General features: G+C 30.0%; 2 protein-coding genes across 5 annotated transcripts in view; both read left to right on the top strand.

Annotated features, from left to right (window-relative positions):
- Positions 1–4,161, top strand: part of LOC130676192 (glucose dehydrogenase [FAD, quinone]-like) — a 39,137-nt gene extending 34,976 nt beyond the window's left edge. For all 4 annotated transcript variants that reach the window (XM_057482251.1, XM_057482248.1, XM_057482247.1 and 1 more), the window contains one exon: positions 3,936–4,161. In XM_057482251.1, coding sequence (XP_057338234.1) covers positions 3,936–4,052 — 117 coding nt within the window. In that variant the 3' untranslated portion in view covers positions 4,053–4,161. The remainder of the gene's footprint in view (positions 1–3,935) is intronic.
- A 1,870-nt stretch (positions 4,162–6,031) lies between these two features.
- LOC130675854 (glucose dehydrogenase [FAD, quinone]-like) lies at positions 6,032–23,978 on the top strand. Its single transcript, XM_057481737.1, has 9 exons — positions 6,032–6,139; positions 6,736–6,955; positions 9,006–9,134; positions 13,063–13,259; positions 14,333–14,427; positions 15,263–15,527; positions 15,659–16,127; positions 16,231–16,601; positions 23,745–23,978. Exons 1-9 carry the CDS (start codon positions 6,137–6,139, stop codon positions 23,838–23,840), a joined length of 1,845 nt encoding a protein of 614 aa, XP_057337720.1. The 5' UTR covers positions 6,032–6,136; the 3' UTR covers positions 23,841–23,978.
- The last annotated feature ends 642 nt before the right edge of the window (positions 23,979–24,620 follow it).

Raw genomic sequence — 24,620 nt, 5'->3', positions numbered from 1 at the left:
GTGTGTGTGTGTGTGTAAACCTCTCATATCTTTTTGGTGAATGAACCGATTTAGATGGTTCTTGCGGCATTCGAAAAGTATTTTCTGAACTTAGATTTTCAAAAAAAATTTAGACCATTTAGTCAAATAAACTCTGAGATATTTAATTTAGTTTTGTTTTACTATTTCATGTCTTTTATATTAGTTAATTAATCGGCTTCTTTCGCATTGAAAGAACCGCGACTCTCTCTCCACAACCTAGCATACTGAGCGCACCAGGACATGCCGCTACCACCGGTCATGTCTCTCATCTCCAAAGGGTATAGTTTTTAGGTTTTAATTTACGTGTACGTTTAGACCGGTTGCCGATAGCGGGGAAATAAAAGTCGGCTGGCGCCCGTCAGGATCTGGAGGAGATGAGAGGGGTGATTGGTGGGCGAAGTGTAACGTAGCCCAATTTCGCGTAATTTGAGTTTTGAGTTTTTGGAGTAAATTTATTGAGTAAGAATTTTGTGTAATTATCGGGTTTAATTGAGTCTTAAGAAATATTACGTTTCAACATATATATATGTATATATATACATAATAACCACATTATTTACGGTAAAAAAAAAAATTAATTTGTGCATGAATATTTACGTTGATAAACACAGTTTAACACTAATAAACGATCAATAAAAAGTTGAATTTTTTCATAGTTTTTCCACACTAAGAAGACACGGGGTCTACTGGACCCCACAAAAAAACACGTCCGCACTAATCCGACTCTGCAAGTTAACAAACGCCATTGAGAACTTTATGACGTCTCAAAACTTGTTGTATAGACTTCAAACAACAGCAGATGGCAGAGTAAATCTAATTCCCAAATATCTTTCTGAATTTAAAATAGCCTCAAAGTTCGCCTCAAATTTTTACGAAATCTCAGTTCAAACAGACTCTTTCGAACGTGGCAAGAATTATCTAGATCGGTTTAGTTATTAAAAAGATGTGAGAGGTTTACACTCACGCACAGACATACACACTCACAGACATCTCTCTAAAAATGTCATCCTAAGACCTTCAAATGTTGATATCTGATGGAAACTTGATTTTTAGAAATCGGGGTGAAAACAATAATTTCTCGAATTGTCGAATACTTGAAATTTTCTTAACGGGACCTTCAATATTTTTATTCAAAATTTTAGGGTACCTTATTTTGCCTCAGTACTAAAAAAATATATCCCAGCAATGTCATATTGCTTGAAAATAATTTAAAAGTTAAAAATTGTGATCAATTGGTAATAAAAAAATTTCTTCTTTTGATTTTCTCTAGACTCTTAATGTCTGAAAAAAAATAAATAATACCACTAATAGTACAGTTAAATACGAATTTCAAATATATGTTAACGTGGAAGAATATGTAACGTTTTGAAATTTTATGAACTTGTTTGAAACAATCTAAACAACGAGAAAAAAAACATTATTTCCGGAAAAAAAACTCTTTGCGACTATTTTTTATAAACAAAACACGATTTTTTTGCCGCAACCACGTAAACAAACAGCTCAAAATCTAAAACTATTCAACGGATCAGATCGTCCAAACTCTCATTTTGAAGTGAAACAATCATAGAAACTGAAACAATTTTCAAATCAAAACATTTTAAACTTTTTGAGTAATAAATTATTAAAATCAAAATCGTCATTTTATATACAATTGATCATATCTATAACAAGTATTAATATTTTCTTATTTACATGCAGAGAAATTGTTAGTAAAAATTACCCAAAACGTTTGATACTGTGAGTACATGTGGTAAACATCTAAATTTTTGAGAGCTTTACCAACTAAGCCATCCCAACCTCTACCAGGCTACGGTTCTTTTGCCTATACATCTATTAACCCACACTGGCCTTGCAGTCAGTCATATTTTTCAATCTTAAACACAGAAGTTAAAATAAAAAGATTTTTGACAATAATTTGGAAAAATGTTACATTTTAGCAAAGTACTGAACAGATTAAATGAATTTTTCATAAAACAATTTCGATAGAAGAATGTTAAAATTTTTAATAAAAAAAACATTCGGTTAGAAAAAAAATTACAAATTTATTTAATAATATTTAATTATATAAATTAATTAACTTATTATAATAATATAATTCAATTATTTAATTTTAATTTATTTCAATAAAAAATGTGGACTCGGTATCAATTTACTGCGCTAGTGCCAGAAAGAGAGAGTAAGTTAGAATTTATTTCTTAAGATCAAAATTTTCTTCAGCCAAGGAAATTTACTCTTTGCTCAAGAAAGTCATACAGCTTGTCTGGAGAAACTATATTACCAACAGGAGAACTGAATTTTGTTCGTACTACGAATTTATTTTCTTCAATCAAAAGATATTGTTATTGAATGATGTAAATTAAGATTCTTGTTTTAAAAAAAAAATTATTTAACTTAATAAATGTATTAATTTCGAACAAATATATTTGTGATTGATTTGAACTTATAAGTTCATTTTTAATACAAGTAAATAGCAAATCTTGGATAAAAAAAATTTTTTTTTAATTGAGAAAATCAAGTATCTTGAATTAATGAATAAGTATTTTAATTCAATCGTAAAAGAGTTTTTGACTTAAGAAATGATTTATTGACGTAAGATTTAAAATTCAAGTAAATTTAATACTTGATCGAAGAAAATTCTGGCCTTCCTTTTTCGACCCAAAAATTTTCTTGACTCAAGAAAATTTATATTCAGCCAAGATAGTTTTTTTTCTGTGTATGATCGACTTATTGAACCATAGGTATAGCCAAACTTGGGTAATCTTGACTTGGGCCAAGTCTGGCTTGCCATTGAATGACCAAGACAGGGGAACCCAATCTTGAGCCAAGCATGGGCCAATATAGGTGTGCCAGAGCTAGGTTCTCCAGTGGTGGGCCAAGTAGGGCCCCGTCGTTCAACTCTGGCAGCTCCTGCATGGGTAACTACATTTTTATTGGGGATTGAAAGACATTTTTTTTAGCTCTGGCTGAGCTTAATAGCTGAATTTGCAAAAAGACTAATTTCTTTTACGGATTTTTCATTCCTGGGAAAAAAATCATAGAATTAGACGGAAATCGAAAAATATAAAAGATGAAATCTTAATTTCATAAACTTCCAAAGATAATGTTTTTGTGAATAACTGTTTATGTCTAATTTTTTAACCGTGCGTTTTTTTTGTTTAACTAGCATCGGGTGCCCGAGCTCCTGCGGTTCTCATAGTCCGGCTCTCGAGATATGAAAACGCAGACGCACCGTAGCAGCATTGGATAGAGGTGAGCTGTGAGAACCGCTGGAGCTCGGGCACCCGTAGTTAGTAAAACAAAAAACTCGCGCGGTTAAAAAATTTATTCAAAATTAGTTGTTATTTGCGAAAAAATGAAATTTTTAAAGCTTGTAACATTAAAATTTCATCTTTTCTTAGAAATTAATTACTTAAATAGTTGTAAATATTTTGATTTTAAATTTACTGTACAGTTTCTAGAATTCTTCCCGTCAAATATGAGAGTTAAGACGATCTGTTCAGATGAATAGTTTTCATTTTAGTGTGGTTTGCTTTCTCGGCTGTGGCGAAAAATTCGTTTTTTGTTTATAAATAAGAGTTGCACATAGTTTTTTTCAAGTAACAATTTTTTTCTCGTTGTGTAAATTATTTTGAACAATTCCACAAAATTTCAAATCGTTAATAAAATTGTCCACCTCACCGTTCCTCTAAGGCTCCGGTACTATGAACTGAACTTAAATCTTTAATTATTTTGATGGAGTATGTAAGTCAGCGGTTGAAATTAAATAGCCGTGTGGATAAATTGATTACGATTAATTAATATATACAAAGTTTAATAGAACGATTTATATAAACTCATCAATTTAAAGTTGACTTTTTTATATTATTTATCTATCTGTACAAATATGTTTATATAAATTATTAATTTTTTGTCAGGTTACGTCTGGAAATACGGGCGCTCCAGCAATGATGATAGGGGAAAGAGCAGCAGCATTTATCAAACACGATTGGCTAGGATTAAGAAAACACTGGCGTTCACTGCCTACTTTTTAGAAATTTTTTAGAATTCGTACTTAATTGACTTTGTAACTAGTTATATATTCTGAAAGCTGTCGAAAATAATGCTTAAGATTTGGAAATGTCAATAAATATCAAGAAGTAATCTGACTCCAATAATTATAGTTTTGTAGAAAATTCAAATTTTTTAACGGTTCGAACGGAAACATCGTTGATCCGTATTTTTAAAACGCCGACGCAGTCCATCCGTAGCCCGACTAGAATTTCTTCCTGATTTGCCTGAAGTACCATAAGGACCTTATCAAGTTAATGTAAGGTTTGCCTTATTAGGGCAAACCTGACAAGTTCCTTGTCAGGACCTCATCAGGATAACCTATTAAAAAAAAAGTTATTTGCCATCAGGTCAACCTGACGAGTTCCTGATCAGGACCTCATCAGGATATCCCTATACAAATAAGAAGTTATTTGTCATCAGGTCAACCTGACGAGTTCCTGATCAGGACCTCATCAGGATATCCCTATTTAAAAAAAAGTTATTTGCCATCGGTTCAACCTGACAAGTTCCTGATTAGGACATCGTCAAGATATCACTATCAGAAAAAAAGTTATTTGCCATCGGGTCAACCTGGCGAGTTCCTGATCAGGACCCCGTCAGGATATCTCTATTAAAAAAAAGTTATTTGCGATCGGGTCAACCTGACGAGTTCCTGATCAGGACCGTATCTGGATATCTCTATTAAAAAAAAAGTCATTTGCCATCGGGTCAACCCGACAAGTTCCTGATCGGGACCTCGTCAGGATATCCTTATTCTAAAAAAAGTTATTCGCGATCGGGTCAACCTGACGAGTTCCTGATCAGGACCGTATCTGGATATTTCTATTGAAAAAAAAGTTATTTGCCATCGGGTCAACCTGACAAGTTCCTGATCAGGACCTCGTCAGGATAGTCTTATTAAAAAAAAAAGTTATTTACCGATCGGATCAACCTGACGAGTTCCTGATCAGGACCGTATCTGGATATCCTTATTCAAAAAAAAGTTATCCCTTTCCTTAAAATATTTCATTTACAGGCTAAAAATTTAGAAAAGTACAAAAGAATTTTATATAAAAATCACGTCAATCATTGTAGCACAGATTTTTACGTCTTCATCAGTTATTCTTTGACATCATAATGAATATTATATTTACACTTTCAAGATCACTTGTGTATGTCAGACCAGTGGATAGCATCGAGGACTTTGAATCGAAAGGACGTAGGTTCGAGCCCAGCAGTTATCGGGATTTTTTCATCAATAAAAAATATGTTTACTTCCTCTAATTAATGCTTTCAATACAATAAATAACATTCTCGTTCGAATTAAAATTCTCTTATTTTTTTTTCGCAATTTAATATTTTTTTAAAAATAATTGCTAATAAGGTAATCCTAATAAGGATTTGATGAGGATATCCTGGTAAAGTCCTGATAAGGCAATCCCGATAAGGACCTCATGGGTCTTATGCGTTACATCCATATCAGGATCCTCGTCAGGATACCCTGATCGGGACCTTATTTGACATAAGGTTAACCCCATAAGGACCTTGTCAGGCCCTTATGAAAAATTCTAGTCGGGAGACAAAATAAAGTGTCAACGCGTAGATGAGATAATAATCCAAGAAAAGAATCGACGACCAGGGCCTACCGAGGTCTTCTGGCACCCCAGTGAGGCCCACCCTAGATCTTTAATAGACAATTAAATATTTAAAAGTATTTATTTAATAGTGGAAAATTTTCCGTATTTAAGAATATCTTTCAAAAAATACTAAGTCAATAATATTATCATAAGTCATGATAGTGACGTAGAGTTACGAGTAAACATATTTTGCACACATCAATGTTCGTCACATGATTGATAATTGATAATAACTGAAAGTTAATGTATTGTAATGACAACAGTAATTTTGAATAATTACTAACTATAGAGCGATAATATTGTTAATCTATGCTAAATGCATCGTTATTTAAAAATAATCCTTCATTTGAATAATATGTGGTATAAGTAGCTAACAATGATCATCAATAGCTCAGTAATAATAATTTCATCAGTGTGTAGTGAAAAAACGAAAAAAAAATTCCGTAATCATGGTATGTATTACACCGTAAAAAATCAGAAGATTTTTAGGTTTAGTTGGTTTTTACCGGGCACTCAGCTAGTGAGCCATTATACCCGGCACCAATGAGGACAATTTTATAGTTGTCGGAGAGAATCGCAAGCCTGGCGATCATCGTTATTAGGCCTTGCTTTTTGCCGGACAACCTAACGACGAACTTAGCAAGCCCACTGTTCTTCCAACAACTATTTATAATTTAACTATTATGGATACTATTATAGCCACGAATTTTTTTCTTTAAACCAAGAAATTTATTATTTCACTTCAAAAATAGATTCTTTAGAGCAAGAGAATTTACTGTCTTGAACCAAAAAAGAGTCTTTGAATCAAGTGTTTCATTTTTATTAAATCAAGACAAAAAATTCGGAAAACAATATTTTTATTGAACCAAGTTAACTATTTTTTCTGTGCACGATTACGATGTTAACATCGTAAATTTTGGTGGAATTTTTTTCCCGTGTATTTATTCCAAATTTTTTGTCATACTAAAGGCTCATATTTGAATAACATGTACTAATTATTATTATTATTAATTATTTAAGCTTTACTTAACAAGTAAATGTCTATTAGGGAGATTTAAATTTTTTCAACTACTCGATGGCTTGTCCAAATCAGTTTATGGGTGGCCCTTCTATGACAGAAGTTTGCCCATCAACAAGAGCGTCAACTGTATTATTTTTGTATATTGTAAACAATTTAATTGACATAAGCCCGGCAGTTGCTGATCCCTGTGGTCGTGTTGCTGCTGACGAAAAGCCACGTGACGTTTATGATTTTATTGTAATTGGAGGTGAGAATATACAATAAAATGATGATAATAATACGTAATAATGAAATAGCTTGTGACAGCTGGTGATAAAATAATTAAATTTTATTTTCATTAGTATTAAATTGATTTTTTTCATTTAACTATTTTAATTAACCTTCCGTCCGTTGCGTGATCTTGCCACCGTTCGGTCGTCGTGCCACAGCTTTCCGCCGCCATGTATTTAACATCGCGCCGTTGCCAAGTATCATAACTATGATTTTTCAAAATTAAAAACCACACACACTTATACGACTAGACAATTGTAATTTTGTAAGAACTTTATACTGCAAAAAAAAAAATTTTGTATTGAATAAAAATATTAAAGAAAAAGATAAATTAAATGAGCTGGGGATGAGTCACTGGTGGTAACTTGCAACTCTGCGCAGAAAATCCGAACAAATTCAACGCCCGAATTTACTTGAGTTTATAAAATCTGAAAAATAATTATTATTTATTTATTTGATACTAAAAAGTATAGGAGATATAACTAATAAAACTTCGAAAGACTAGGAAATTTATTGTTGTTAAATTATTTTTCAATAAAAATTGCGGCTCTGCGCTCATAGCGTGACGGACAGAGAGTTAAATAATATTAAATGTCTACATTAAGCTAAAACAAAACATTCTTGAACAAAAAGCAAAGCGAATATTTTCCTTTGAATCGAAAAGAAACCTGGTTTATTAATGACATGTAACTAATATACACGCAAAAAAATAAATGGTAAATTTTATTCGGATTTTCAATTCATTTTTATTATTTGAACAATAAACCCACATCAAAGAAGGTAATTCATAAATAATCTAATATTGAAAGCGAAAAAGTATAAGAATGGTTCTCTAAAATATATTGATATGAAAAAAAATAGTCACTCTTGGTTTTTGAATTTTATTGTTTGAAATGATAAAATACGTCATCTTGCCATGTAGATACAATAGCCACGCATCAGTAATACTTTAGTTTAATTCTTTCACATACATTGAAAGATTACAAACACAAGTAAAATTTAATTGTTTCCAACTATAAAAACTGATGCGCTTAGGATATACTTTTTACAATTTGAAGAAAGCAATAATTATATACCGTTGTACATAAAATCAATTGTTCGACATTGAAAATTTTATTTATCATCCTGAATGTTTTTTTACTTCTTTGCTATAAACTTTAATGTTCCTAGCATCGAATGTTGAAGCTGAAACGTTTAATTATTATAATTTCATTTTTTTTATCTACTAAACAGTAATTTCTATTACTTGTAACATGATTCATTTACATATAAACTTCAAATTCAAATAATTAAATTAAGATTATTATAATTTATTCAATAAAACCACGAATTTACTGTTTGAAATGATATTAAATTGTGAGCACACTCTAAATTTTTAGTTATCAATTACTAATTTTTATAATTCATTTTTTTGCGTGTACGTAATTATAAATAAGGTACCGGTGGGTAATAAGGCCTAGCTAAAGGAGATTTATATAATAAAAAAACAAAAAATTGAACTTTTATAAAAACCATACGAATAGGCCTTATTTTACTACGATAGGGTAATAAGGCCTACGGATTAAACAAACTGTAATAGTTAAACTATACTTAATAAAATTGGTATTAGAGATAAATCATCACTTAAATTTAGCAACAATACTGCTTAAGAGTCAGAAGACTAGATCCCTTTGCTACACAGCATTTAAAACTATCAGTAAAAAAAAAAACTATCCTTTTTAGGAGTCGGAAGACTAGATTGTTTTTTTATAATTTCTTCTGTGCTACGACAGCATATGGCAGATGATGAAATATAGAAGACAGGGAACGTAGTATCGGGATTCTATAAACTTGTCGTAAAATCTCTATGCAAGACCCTTCTACTAGAGTAGACTTTAGCGAAGGCGATTATTTTAAATATCATTTCTGTCACTTAGGCCTTATTACCCACGGATACCTTAAATAAAATTTGAAAATAATCTATAAGTTTGTAATGATTTTGTTTTTCTGAACGTTATAAATAATGAAATACATTTTTGATGAAATAGGAGGAGCTGCAGGAAGTGCAGTTGCAGGTAGGCTAAGTGAAGTTCCTAGTTGGAGAGTGTTATTACTTGAAGCTGGTCCTGATGAACCGGCTGGTGCTGATATTCCATCGAATTTTGGAGTTTATATCGGTAACAAATAAAAAAAAAAAAACTATTTAGTAATGTCCTAAGTTGGAATTTAAAACCCTGCTGGAACCCAAAAATTAAAGCATCAAGAAAGAAAAGGACTCACTGAGTACTTAATTTGTATAGAAAAGCAACTCCTATATAAAACCTACAAATGTCAGTTACGGGTAAAAATGGCAGGTTCAGTCGTTATATAGGCGTAAAATTTAAAGATTATTAATACTCATTAGAACCTAAACATACACGGAAAAAAATGATCGGTAGCATTAACCGATTTTTTTCCGATTGATACATGTAGCAATATATATTTTTTTCAATATATTATCGTATATTAATACGGCAAAAATATAGATATTATTTTAGATGTTGTACGATAAATCACATTATAATATTTACATATTTTTAGCAGATTTCATAAAAATCTATCTTTTGCATTTGTCCCCATGGTGGAATTGTCGAAGAATTTTGCCATAATCTATCATAATTCATCAAGTAGGTTCCAAAAATACCATTGATTAAAAAGTTTATATATGTATTTATCTATGTATGTATATATATATATATATATATATATATATATATATATATATATATATATATATATATACAGATATATATTGGTTGCGTCATTTCGGAGCAATATTTTTTTTTTTAAGTGCATGTGGAAAAAATCATAGTTCATCACAAAAAAAAATTTTCGCGCAAGAAAAAAAAGGCCATTCGGCAGCCGAAATGGAAGGTAGATTTTCCAATTAATCTATATAAAAAGTTTCATATATACCTATCTTGTGATTTATGTTATTGTATAGTCACGATATGAAATTAGGCTCGTTTTCTAAGAGTGAGGGTAAAAAAAGACAACGACTATTTTCGATAGAGAACTTCAGATAGTAGATTTGACAAAACATTATATAGGTAATGTACCAAATCAACCAAATTTAATTAGTATGAGATCATAATTGTAATCGCTATTACGATGGCAAGACCAGTTTTAATTATAGGACGTACAGGTACGTTTAAAACATCATTAGTGATAAAAGAAATCATTTTAAAATATAAAATAGCTGTGAAATATACAGGTTATTTTCTTCACAATAAAATACAACTGACGAAATTGGATTATAATGAGAAATGCTGAAATTATGTGAAATAAAAACCATATTTCCAACATTTTTTGATTTCATTAAAAATTTTGAGGCTATCAAATTATTGGAACAAAAAGTTAAAACATGAAGCTTAGGGTCATTAATTAAAGATTATGAGACAATTTTTCAGATACTTCATACGGAAATTGCCTATGAATATTAGTTTTGAAGTTATATAAACTTTAGCAGTGATTAAAAACTGATTTTTACGAAAAATCATGACAATTTCAAAACCATTCGAACAATTCAGCCCATCTTTGAACTTGATCAAGGTAATCGCCTATAGAATAAGTGTAAAAAATTTCATTAAGATCCGTTAAGATTTGTGGGTGCTATCGTAATGACAAGACCAGTGATAATCATAGGGATTAGAGGTACATTCGATACATCATAAATAATAAAAGAAATACTTTTAAAATATAAAATAGCAGAGAAATTTACAGGTTATTTTGTGCATAGTAAAATACAACTGATGAAACCGGATTCTAATGGGACAAGCATAAATTATGTGGAATGAGAACCATATTTTCAACATTTTTTGACTCCATTAAAATTTTCAAGGCTATCAAATTATTGGAAGAAATGGTCAAAATATAAAGTTTAAGGTCATAAATTAAAGCTTATTAGTCAAGCTTTAAAATACTTTTTACGGAAATTATGTATAAGTTTTATTTTGAAAGTTATATGGACTTTAAAAGTGATTAAAAACTAATTTTTTCAAAAAAACCAAAAAAAAAATTTTTTTTGATTTCTTTCGTCAACGGTTTCTCTTGAACGAATGAACCGATTTCGATGGTTGAGGTGGCATTCGATGCGGCTTATAAAGTTTTAGAGCTGATTAGATTTTGGAATCAATCCATTGAGCAAATAAAAAGTTATCCAAATAAAACATTTTTGAAATATCTCTGAACGCACCCTACCGATTAAGTTCAAATTTTTACGGCTTCAAGATATCAATAAGCCGCGTTGAATGACACCTCAAAGATCAAAATCGGTTCATCCGTTTAAGAGTTATGAATATTCACACACATACATTCACTCGGACATCATCGTGAAATTAGTCAGGATAGCTTCCTAGAACCTCAAAACGTCAAAATCTGATAGAAATTCGGTTTTTGCAAATCGGACCGAAACCAATAAGTTCCCGAATTTTTGAAAACTTTTAATTTTCTTAGCGGGAAGTTAAAAAGGCCATCCGGTATCCGAAATGGAAGTAGATTTCTCACGATTATTGTTCTACTTTCAATAAGTATATATATTAAATATAGTATAAATAAGTATATATATATATATATATATATATATGATTTATTAAATTATATATATAATTTAATAAATCACCCATCAAAAATTTTTAAAGATTTGGTATTTTTGGAATCTTCTCGATGAATTATGATAGATTATGGCAAAATTCTTTGAAAATTCCACCATGAGGACAAATGCAAAAGATAGATTTCTATGAAATCTACTGAAACAAAGTAAAACAGAATTTGAATAACTTATTTACAAATCCACGATTGTTGAAATGTAGGATACTTATGTTTTAAGTAGAAAGTTGAGAATTTAAATTAACAGATCAGAATGAATAATTTTTCTAGGTTTTAAAAAGATGTAAAATTTTGATTTGTTAGAATCCGTAGGAGCTAATAAGAGTATAAGGTATGAAAAATACTTTATTTAGATCCACTTAAGAATCTCAAGTACCAAAATAGTTCTATTTCAGTATATTGAGTACTCGGGTGATCCAAACAAACGAATCTATTAAATTTATGGCCTAAAAAGGACCTATATACCAAGAAAAAAATTCTCCCGTTGAGAAAAATTTTTAGCTCAATTTTAAAAGGGGTCGCTAGTCATTTGAAATTTCCCATTTAAACAACACGCAAAAAAATTGTTTTCATTAAAAATATTATAACTTTTGAACCGTTTGAGATAAAAATTTGGGTCCAGCGTATTCTTGTAGAGCATTAAATTTCCTAAAAAAAAGAGCAGGGAGTCGAATTTCTATACTTAATATTTTGTATACTTACAGGCCATCAAAGTCTGAAGTTAACAGAATTATAGAATTTTAAGGCTCTATTCAGGAAATCTCCATTCTGATGTAGAGAATCACTCCACAAAGTTTGAACAAAATGCGCGGGGGTCACACTCAAAAAAGAATTTTTATTGGTGGAATGACCCAGTTATAGAGGCCAAAAACTGGAATACAATACAAATAAAAAAATTAAAACTCTATTTGATTTATAATCCCACTATGTCAATTACATTTTTTACTTGCTTCATTACATTATAATCAAAGAAAATGTTCTCGTAGTATTGATATTTTTAATAATAGAGCCTCAAATTTCTATAATTCTTCAATTTAAGCTTTGATGGCCTGCAAGTATACAAAATATTAAGTTTAGAAATTCAACTCTTAAGTCTTTTTTTTTAAGAAATTTAAAGTCCTACAAAAATAAACAATATTCTACTCTAATATTCTAGAGCTAAATTTTTATCTCAAACGGTTCAAAAGTTATAACATTTATAGTGAAAAAAATTTTTTTGCGTGTTATTCACATGGGAAATTTCAAATGGCTATTGCCATCTTTAAAAATTGAGCTCAAAATTCCTCCCAACGGAAGAATTTTTTTCTCGGTATATAGGTCCTTCTTAAGCCATAAATTCCATAGGTTGGTTTTTTTAAATTATCCTATTGAGTACTTAAAGCGAAGTGAAATTTCGACTCGGGTTACAACGTAAAATATTTTTTATATTTTCCTTTAATGTGGGATTTTATTCTAAAGGCAGTAGTCTCGATTGGAAATACAAAACGTCTAATGAAAGTCATGCTTGTCTGGCGCAAAAAGGGTCATGCAACTGGCCTCGTGGACGTAATCTCGGTGGGACAACAGTTCACCATGGGATGGCTTATCATCGGGGCAACGCTAAAGATTATGAAAATTGGGTTGCCATGGGCAATGAAGGATGGTCATGGGCAGAAGTAATCTCGAAAATTTTTATCTCTCTCTCTATTAAACACAGAAAACATGTTTTACTTATCACATTCACTGACGAAAATTTTTTGGTCAACACAAAAAAAAATCTTCTGTGAATTACAGCTCTTAATTAAAATCTTAAAAGAACTTTCTGAATTTTATACTCGTCCATTAAAATATGAAAATTTTTTTTTCTGCCCTCCGGCCGGAAAGTGGCAACTTTCGGGCCGCTGCCCTAAACGAAGTTGCAACTTTCCGGCTTCGTCGAGCAGAAAAATAGTATACGCACCTTGGCCAGTAAAAAAGAAAGCCTCAGACCACATGTTTGTCAGCCTCGGCTTCGCCTCGGCCAACAATTACATGTGCTCTGAGACTTTTCTTATTTTACTGGCCTAGGTATGTAATATACTATTTTTAATTTATTGTTATTTTCTATAGTAAGAAATTTTTTGTCATATCAACCGCGAAAGTTGAATTTTCAAGCAACATGCAGAGGGCGCAAACTATACGATTTCTGGCAATCTATAGTTTGGTTAACTTTCCTCGAACTTGTATCGAAAAGTAACTTCTCTCTCTCTATCTGTCTTTACATTCCTATACGACTTGAAACATTTGATACATTCTCATCAAGACCTCGTACTATATCCGGTCTTCATAAGAAAGCGCCCATAGCCTCAAACTCGTGACGTCACTTCAAGCAGTCAGAACTCCTACCGTTCCGCATACGTATCGAAAATAACTATTCTTTAGCTTTATCAATTTTAACACCTTTGTAGGATAGGAAATCCTTGACAAAAAAATATAATGTACTAAGTTTCTTTCTGACACTGTTATTTGTTAGTGATAGAGTTTACACCTTACTATTATTTAAATTTTTTATAAAATTACTTGCTATTTTCCAGCAATAAATGAATAAACAATAACAGTACAAAAAAAAATTACATATGTACTTAAATAACAAATGTTCTAAAATTCACGGGGATTTATTTTTTCAAGTATTGACAAAAAGATTTCAAATTAAGATTTTGAAAAAAAAATGTCGCTATGAAATGTCTGATGTCATTAATAAATTTTTTAGGTTTTACCATTTTTCCTGAAGTCAGAAAACAATTCAGAAATAGATCGAGTTGGTCGTCAATATCATGCAACTGGAGGTCCGATGACAGTTGAAAGGTGTCTATTATTAAATATACTTCCTTTTCTTACTTAGAGAAGAGCCAAATAGAGACATTGAAAAAATCATAGGCTTCTTTAAACTTACATCTTTTACTTTTAATTTACATTTTCAAAAAAATAGACAAATTTAACGCCAGTGCAATTTTCGAGAAAAATACAATACCTGCTAAAAAAATTCTTTCAAATTTATTTCTTTCCGATTTATAAGAAAATTTAACAAATCAAAATACCTTAATTTATCTGATTTTTTGCTTATATATAAGTACCCGGGTCAAAAATAAAACTTGATTTAGACTTGGTTTACCAAGTCGAAATTTGGAGCTGTTTTTTATAAGAATACCTCGACTTTTTTTTACGAAGATATGAAATACATTGAGTTTTCGCCTTGGTTTAGACTTAACTGGCTTACTTAGTCACGATTTAAGACGAAAAAGTTGAAATCAAGTCGAAATTGACTTGGTTTAGACTTATTTAACTTAAATTATAAGGCGAAAAGGTCAAAACTACGGTGATATAATTTTTATAAATTAAGGCGAAAGTAAGGCGAATAAATTACTTTTTTTCGACTTGATTCAGCAAGTCAAAAGTAAGATGAATGACTATTGTGCTAGAAGTAAAGACGAATAAGTTGAAATAAGTCGAAACTAAGATGAAAAAAGTTCAATAAGTTGAAAAAAATTTAATTTAAGTCGAAAAAGTCGAGATCTTATCGAAAAATCGTCGGCAAATCGATAACTTGAAAAGAAAATAAGGTAAAGCGAGCCTGAATCAAGTTTTATTTTTGACCCGGGTAATAATGATGTAATTAATATTTCAAATACTATAATGTAAGATTTCCATGGAAACCAGCATTCGCTGATGCAATATTAAAAGCTGCCAATGAAACAGGATACGGAACAACAGAAGATATGGTCGGTGAAAAAATTCATGGTTTTACAGTTGCTCAAACAATGAGTAAAAATGGAGTGCGACAGAGCACAGCATCAGCATTTCTCCGTCCAATTCGCAATAGGAGAAATCTCGATATAGTGCTTAATTCTACTGCTACTAGAATATTGACTAGAAAACAAAAGGTTATTGGAGTTGAATATATTATGGTGAGTAATTTGACAAGGAAAATAAAAAATAATTAATATCAATTTAACCGACATGCATGTCATTTGTATTTACTGTAACACATTGCCCTTAAGATGTTATAGTAATAATAAATATCAATATTTTTTTTTAGAATGGTAAAAATCATAAAGCAAAGGTCACTCGGGAAGTTGTAGTCTCAGGAGGTGCCGTAAACTCTCCTCAACTTTTACTTTTATCCGGTATCGGTCCGAAAGAGCAACTTGATTCTTTAGGGATTCCTGTCGTTCTTGACTTACCAGGAGTTGGAAAAAATCTTCACAATCATGTTTCTTATAAATTAGATTTTATACTCCCTAATGAACCTAATGCAAACGGATTTAATTTAGATGATGTAAGTCAGTATATACGCAACCAAACGGGACCATTATCGTCTTCTGGATTGGCTCAAGTGACCGCTATTTTATCATCACGTTACACAACACCAGACTATCCAGATTTACAAATTTTTTTTTCGGGTTTCCAAGCTTCATGTCGTGAAAATGGCGATGTAGATCTTACCAGTTATTATAATAAAAGAACAGTCAGATTCACAGCAGTCAATCTACATGCTAAAAGTAGAGGTCAGAGATATTTGCTAAACTAATTTGCAATTCAAACTATGTGAATTATAAAATGATGTAACAGAAAAAATTTTAAAAAACATGTTTGTTTTTTTTATTTAAGGAATTATAAGTTTGGCAAGTAAAAATCCACTGAAGCATCCTATAATTTGGAGTAATGATCTTGCTGACCCTGCAGACGTTGACGTATTGATCGATGGTATTCATGTTCTTATTAATATTGCAAAGTCAAGTACCATGAAATCACTAGGTCTTACTCTTGCAAGCCAACCGATCGATGAATGCAAGAAATATAAATTTCTCTCTGATGACTATTTCAAATGTGCTGTTCATATAGACACACGTACAGAAAATCACCAGACTGGTACATGTAAAATGGGACCTACTTCCGATTCATTGGCTGTCGTTGATCCATATCTTAGAGTACACGGTATCCAAGGACTTCGTGTTGCAGATGCTTCTGTTATGCCAAAGGTTATCTATTATTATTATTATTATTAAATTTTATTTCGGCTTTGATCCAACAGCTATTAATATTACATTCATTGATTTTTAATTACAATATGTTTACTGGAACAAAAAAATTTTGGAAAATTTATCTATATAAATAAAATGATAGAGGTCTGCAGTTATGCACGCATCACGGAAAAACTACTAGATCGATTTCAATGTAGTTTTCTAAGTTATATTTCTTAGATATTTGGCCCTTATCTAAAAAAAAAATTATGGCGATATCTTGATTTAATATAAAGTTATTACAAAATGCCCAGTGAAGCGGGCGGGCAGCAGCTAGTATTATATATATATATATATATTAGGGTGGTCCTTATTTTGGACATTTTCGAATTTTAATGCTCCCAGAAGCTTATGTGGTTCGAAATGAATAAAAAAAAATATCCTCAAAGTTTCAGGTCTCTATCTAAATTTTAACCCGTGCCGCACAGCGATGTAAGTTTCCCATTTAAATAACATGGGGTTTTTGGCATTGAACAATTAATTTTTTATTCCGGCTAAAGTAATTGTTCGAAAAATTTGAAACTCTGTAGACTTTATCCTTATATCAGCAGCTACTCCTCAGAATTTCTACAGATTTTCAGCTACTATAATTTTGGGGATACAGCATGATGAAAAAAAAGAAAAAAATTATTTTTCTTATTTTTAGCTAAAATTTTTTTCAAATAGCATATCAAATCAGCCTGCATGCTTATCAGAAGTTCTTACTTTTTTTTATTCTTGCACCTAAGTGGATGAACGGTATATTTTTGTTGCACTAATACAGTAATCAGGAACTTTGCATTAGTTTGCAGTAAAGTGTTCCTTAAAATAATTTTTTGAATTTATTACGATCATCTCACAAACGGTTTCAATTACGACAGAAAAAAATTCCCTCAAAGTTTGAGCTCTTAATTCCAACGGGACAACGTGCCGCAAATTTTGTTTTTGTGATTTTTTAAGTTTATTATATTTATTTATCAAAGACATCTATTTTATTAATAATTTATTATAGTTAAAAAATTGTAAATAAATAATTATTTCGATATTATGATACACAAAACTTCTAACATTTTGTTTATTATTTAATGCTTAAAACAAATAATAAACTCAAAGGTGACAAACTCATTTAAGCAAATATTGAAAGAAATTTAATTTATTGATTATATTTACTAAATATTAAACTAAGACATACGGCATAGATATAACGATCTCTGATATTAATTGAATGCATTATGTATTTTTGAAAAAGACACAAAGTCAAATAACATAAACAAAAATACTTCTTGAAAAAATCACAAAAAAAATTTTGCGGTAACTCTTCCCGTTAGAATTAAGAGCTTAAACTTTAAGGGAATTTTTTCTGTTGTAATTGAAACTATTTTGAGAGGTGATCGTAATAAATTCGAAAAATCCTTTTAAGATACACTCTACTGCACATTAACGCACTATTGTCTTACTTAGCGAAGTGCGCTTTGATTTTTGAAAATTTTCGTTTGTTCATAAGAAAAACTCATCCAAAGCTCCTGATTACTGTATTAGTGCAACAAAGATATGCTGTTCACCCAATTGGGTGCGAGAATGGAAAAAAGTAAGAACATCTGATAAGCATGCAGTGATTTGATATGGTATTGAAAAAAATTTTATATAGAAATAAAAAATTTTTTTTTCTTTTTTTTTGATCATGTTGTACCCCCAAAATTATAGTAGCTGAAAATCTGTAAAAATTCTGAGGAGCAGCTGCTGATATAAGGATAAAGTCTACAGAGTTTCAAATTTTTCGAACAATTACTTTAGCCGGAATAAAAAATTAATTGTTCAATGCCAAAAACCCCGTGTTATTTAAATGGGAAACTTATATTGCTGTGCGGCACGGGTTAAAATTGAGATAGAGATCTGAAACTTTGAGGATATTTTTTTTCATTTATTTCGAACCACATAAGTCTCTGGGAGCATAAAAATTCAAAAATGTCCAAAATAAGGACCACCCTAATATATATACACTAATGCAAAAAATTAAAGGAGCAGAAAAATTTTATAAATTTTTTAGTGATTTTTGGAAGGCTGTAACTTGGTGGAAAAAAAATCGTATCGAAAATTTAAAAAAAGCATTTTATAGCTTGAAATCTCTAGTTTAGGTGTATTTTTTTCAAAATTTTTTAAAAGTTTCGATTATTGCGCAAACATGAGAAATACCGCGAGCCAAAAAATTTCTAAATTTTTTTTTTTTTTCTGAAGAGCCCACGGACCGCGGAAAAATTCTTTCAACTAAACAAATGCATACATCGTTTAGCAAATTTATTCAGCTTCAATTTGTTTTTTTTTTTTAAACTCGTAGGACGATATCGAGGAGCTCGAAAACATTACTCTGAATATATTTTCGAGCTCTTCTAGATCGAAAATGCTATTACCTGCGATTATTTTTTATGAGCTTTTCAAGCTCTACCAAGTTGCGTTTTTTGCTAAAGTTTGACAAGTTAAGAATCGAAAATTGTTAATGAAGAAGCGGTTTTTAAATTTTTATTCTCGATTATGTTCAATGAAATAAATGTATCGAGGCAGAAATCAATGTCAATGATCAAAATCAAGATTCGAGTGAGTTTTGACTTAGGTCAGAGCAATAATATATGAAATATCCGAGAAAAACATTAAAAACTGGATTTTTTCAATTTTTTGTTGATGATATGATTTAAACTAAAGAACAAGTTAAATGACATTAAATGATAATCGAAAGAGACTATAAACAGAAAGAGTTGGTATGATTTCAAAAACATTTAGTACATGACATATTGATTTATCCGGAAAAAATAACATTTTGTTATTTTTTTAACTTTTCAGCGCTGATATCTTTTGAACTAATGAACCGATTGTGACGTTCAAGGTGGCATTCGGCGCGTTTTATTGAGTTCTAGAGCTGATTAGATTTTGAAATTGATCGGATAAGTCCCTTCAAAGATAATAGAAAAAAACGTTTTTTATCATTTCTTTCGCCAACGATTTCTCTCGAACAAATTAACCGATTGAGATGGTTGAGGTGGCATTCGACGTGGCTTATAAAGTTCTAGAGCTGATTAGATTTTGAAGTCGATCGTTCGAGTCGTTTCTGAGAAATCACTAAAAAACTAAAAAAAAATTTTTTTTTTCGTAATTCGCCAATATTTTCGAGTCTGCTTGATCAAATGATCTGAAATTTTCAGGAAAGTTGAGGGCCAACAAGCTCTTTTGATTGCCACCTCAACCATCCAAATCGATTCATTAGTTAAAAAGTTACAAAGAGTTTACACACACACACACACACACACACACACACACACACACACACACACACACACACACACACACACACACACACACGCACACACATACATACATACATACATACACTCGGACATCATTCTGAAAATAGTCAGAATAGCTTAGCTAGGACCTCAAAACGTCGACATCTGATGAAAACTCGACTTTCGAAAATCGAGGTGAAAACAATAACTTCCCAATTTTTCTAAAATCGTCGATTTTCTTAGCGGGAAGTTAAAAATTTCTTGGGAGAAAAGATCGATATGGAGAAGGGGAAAGTCACCGGTGCTAGACAGCAGCAGCCGGAGTAGTTCGGTGCTCGCCACGAGATTGCGCCTACGACATGTAGTGTCCCTGGTAAGACATTTATTCCAGAAGTGTTATATTTCAAATTCCATTACGATTTTGTTCGAGTACTCGTCTGTCACTTGACAGATCTACAGGTACCCTTTCGAATTGTACTATAGTATATCCTATAATTCATCATGACTTTTATATTTAATATTAAAGTTTACTTGAAATTCAAGTCTTGAATAATTTTGCTCGGAAAATAAAACACAAAAAATTACGTTTCAAATTAAAAAAAATAAAAAAAGAATTAACACGTCAACCCGTCGGAGAGAGAATACATTTTTGACTAAGAAAAATTTAAGTCTTTATTGAAGAAGCAAATTTTTGGAGCAAGAAATTTCTTTTTCTTGGCTCAAGCAACTTTTATTTTCATTTAAGAAATTTGTTTTTCGGAGCAAGAGAAATTTTTTCTTAGTCCAAGTTAACTTTTTTTCGTTCAAAACTTTGATTTTTTGGAGTAAGAAATTTTTTTTCTTGGGGCAAGAAACAGTTTTTTGGCCGAAGTTAACTTTTTTTCGTTCAAAACGTTGATTTTTTCGCAAGAGATGACTTATTTTCTTTAGCCAAGAATTTTTTTTCTTAAACCAAGAAACTCTCGATTTTGCTTCAAAAATAAATTTTTTTGGAGCAAGAGAATTTACTGTCTTGAACCAAAAAAAAGTTTTTGAATCAAGTGGTTTACTTTTATTGAATCAAGAAAGAAAATTTGGAATATAAAAATATTTTTCTTGAACCAAGTTAACTGTTTTTTCTGTGTATATATAAGTGAAGCGCAAAAAAATCGACTATTAGAATTTTTTTTTATATTCCCTTAAAATGTTATTACATGAAAAATAAATGTCTTAAAAAATTCACTATATAATATGAATTTTTTAAAGGTAATTCAAGAATTTTTTAAGTTTTCGAGTATGATACACTTTAGATGCTTTCGAGAGACCTTTAAGTATTAATAGTGGGGTTATATATTTTTTTATTTTTTTATTATCAGCATACATTATTACACAGAAAAAAAAATATTGATTCAAGAAAATTTTTCTTCAACCAAGAAATTTATCAGCGGGTGGAATGAAAACCGGAAATTTATTGAACCAGATAAAATAATTTTTTGAATTTTAAATCTTGAATGGAGAAAAAAATTCTTACGCCAATACATATCTCATACTTGGTCCAATAATAGAATTAATTGTTTTGAAAACTTTTATTTCTTAGCATAAGAAACATTTTTTTTAACTTAAGTATGTTACTTACTTAAGCCAAGAAATAAAAATCGGTCGATCGTTTGACCCTGCGGGCCAGCCCCAAAACTTCTCGCTGTTTTCGAGCTCCTTGAGCCATATTAAACTCATTGAGAAAGTGTCCTATGCCTTGTAAATGCCTCTGACAAAGTATTTATCTGCTTCACAGCATTGTTAATAATATTGAAACCGAAAAATAATTTTTTCGATAAAAAATAAAAAGTTTTTTAGCTCAATAATTTTTTTTACTCAACTAAAGAAATTAATTTCTTAACTGAAATTATATTTTTAATTGCGATAAAAAAATTTCTTGGTCCAAGAAAGTTTTTTCTTGATTTATAAAGTTATTTTTCTTAGTTCAAAAGCATTTTCGTTTTAGCTCAAGACATTTTTTCTTAACAACAAGATAAAAACATTTTGGAGCAAGAGACGCAATTTTCTTGAGAGAACATTTTCTTGAAAAAAAATAAAAACATTTTGGAGTGAGAAAGTAAATTTTCCTGATAAGAGAACATTTTCTTGAAACAAAATAAAAACATTTTGGAACATGAAACTAAATTTTCTTGAGAGGAGAACATTTTCTATGATGAAGATCAAATCAATTAATCCAAAAATTGAATTTTCTCGATGAAAGAAAATTATTTTGAAACAAGAGAAACTTTTCAAACCAAAATGCAAATTTATTAAAGCAAGAAAGAAAATTTCTTAAAGCAAGAAGTTTTTCTAAAAACAAGAAACGATATTTTCCTCATTCAAGGATAAAATTTTGAAGAAAATATTTTACTTGACCCGTATGAAAAAACAATATATGGTTAAAATATATAAAATCATATATGTTTGCAACAAAAAAATATATGATATATTATATTATATATCATAAACAATCGTATAAAGATTTTGGCCGATTTAATATAAAATTATATACAGTAGTAAATATATGTATTCCATATATGTAACTTATATGTTTTTTATATTAAGCTATATATATTTATTTACATTTATCTTATAATATATTGTATTAATATATTTCCATTTATATTCAAAAAATATAAAATTTTTATATGAAATGAAATATATGGCACCATATATTTTCTTTGTTATATTTGAGCATATATTTTATTCGGTGTATGTATATGTATATTGGTATATATATTCGCATCAAATTAACTAATTTTGAAAATTTTAACTGCAATTTAAAGAGTATATTGCGATTTAGATCTGATTTAATTGGAGTTGGTCATACGAATAAGAAGCTTTTTTTTCCATACACAATATAAATATATGTTTTTATATATGATCTGAATATATTTTTCGTGTATGATAGAAATATATATTTTTATGTATGATAAAAATATAGTTTTTGTATATGACAAGAATATATATTTTCATATATGATAAAAATATATTTTTTGTATATGATTGACATATATTTTATATATGCTAAACATATACGGACTCGTATATGATGAATATTATATTTTTTAATATAAAAAAAAACACATCAGAAAATATAGTTAAATTGGCCATATATATTTTCTGATCTTTATCATATATTTTTACATATATTCTGACCATCTATGTCATTTTCATACGGGGAACCAAGTAAATCTTTTTATCTGTGTATACCTTTACAAAATAGTGAAACTTCTTATTTTTATCTGGGGGGCCTCACCCCTAACCCCCCACCGGGGCTCCGCCCCTGGAGATGTTCATTTTCACGAAAGGAATTAACAAGTCAATTGATAGACATTGAACGACATGATATCATCGAATTGTAAAGCCGAGCATGAAGTTTCACATGAAATCGGTAGTCAGCTGAAAAATTGATTTGCCAAGTCTATTTTTTCCAGTCTATTTTTTCCGCGTCTATTTTCTCCGAGTCTATTTTCTCCGTGTTTATTTTTTCCGGACCTATTTTTTCCAAGTCTATTTTTTCGATCTCTTTTTTACGATTACCACCCTAATTATATATTTATAAGATTTAATTTAAGAATGTACATCGAGAAGTGAATCAGGTAACTGACCAATGCTATACCCACTCAATCACTGGCCATAATAAATCGTATTTCAATTATTTACATAGTAACAGTAAACATATGTAATTAAATTAGAAATGAATTAATAAAATGTATTAAAATGCCAGTTAATAGCTTAAGTAAATTTTTTAAATCAATTATGAACAACACATTAAAAATTCATTAGAAATTTTCATCATTGTTATTATTATTATTTCCAATATTTATAGGTTGTCTCAGGAAATCCTCAAGCATCAGTTACGATGATAGGTGAAAGAGCAGCTGATTTTATTAAAAAAACCTACAGTAAATGTTCTTATTTATAAACAATTGATTACCTTTTAAAAAAGCCTATCGTTTATTATAAATTGATAATAAAAAATTTATTATGAATCGTTAAAATAAATTATCATATCGTAGCATATGTTTTTCGATCGATGAAAAAATTTATTCATTGCTTTATTTTATTCCCTTCTTGAAAACTAAAATAGCTTTTTATATTTTATAATTAATAGGAAGTATTTCCAACGTAGAATTATTGATAACAAAAAGAAAAAAAAATTCATATGTTGAATTTGAGTTTAATTTTTTCTTGTTAGTCTATGACGTTTGGAAGCAGCGCCCGGGTCAATGGCATAAGGTAGAAGTACCATTTGTGGTCACTGCTCCATTTTTAGACATTTAATAATTTATTCTAATTAATGAAAAAGTATGAAAAAAAAAATTCCATCGAAATAGTGTGTTGAAGTATCTTCAAATACATTTAAAATATTAATTATGTCATTGTGTTTTACAAATCATTTTATTTACAATTTCTGTGGCCAAAACTAGCTCGAATGTGGCTAAAAACGGTACTTCTACCCTTTGTGCTGACTGATGCACTATGTTAATTCATACTGCGTGATGATCTGAATGTGGCGTCGAAGTAAGTCAGTGACTTTATATACTTTAAGATTAAAGATACAAGCTGACTCGAGTGATATAAAAATAAAAATAATTTTTAATCTCAATGAATTTAAAATTTTATTTTTAGTTGGGCCAATTTAACCGACAGATTTTTTTTAGTAATTAAAAAATAAAAATGTTAATGAAATAATAAAATTTTT

This window comes from Microplitis mediator, chromosome 10 (genome assembly GCF_029852145.1).
Source record: "Microplitis mediator isolate UGA2020A chromosome 10, iyMicMedi2.1, whole genome shotgun sequence".
NCBI classification, from domain to species: domain Eukaryota; kingdom Metazoa; phylum Arthropoda; class Insecta; order Hymenoptera; family Braconidae; genus Microplitis; species Microplitis mediator.
This window is presented reverse-complemented; position numbering and strand designations above follow the sequence as displayed.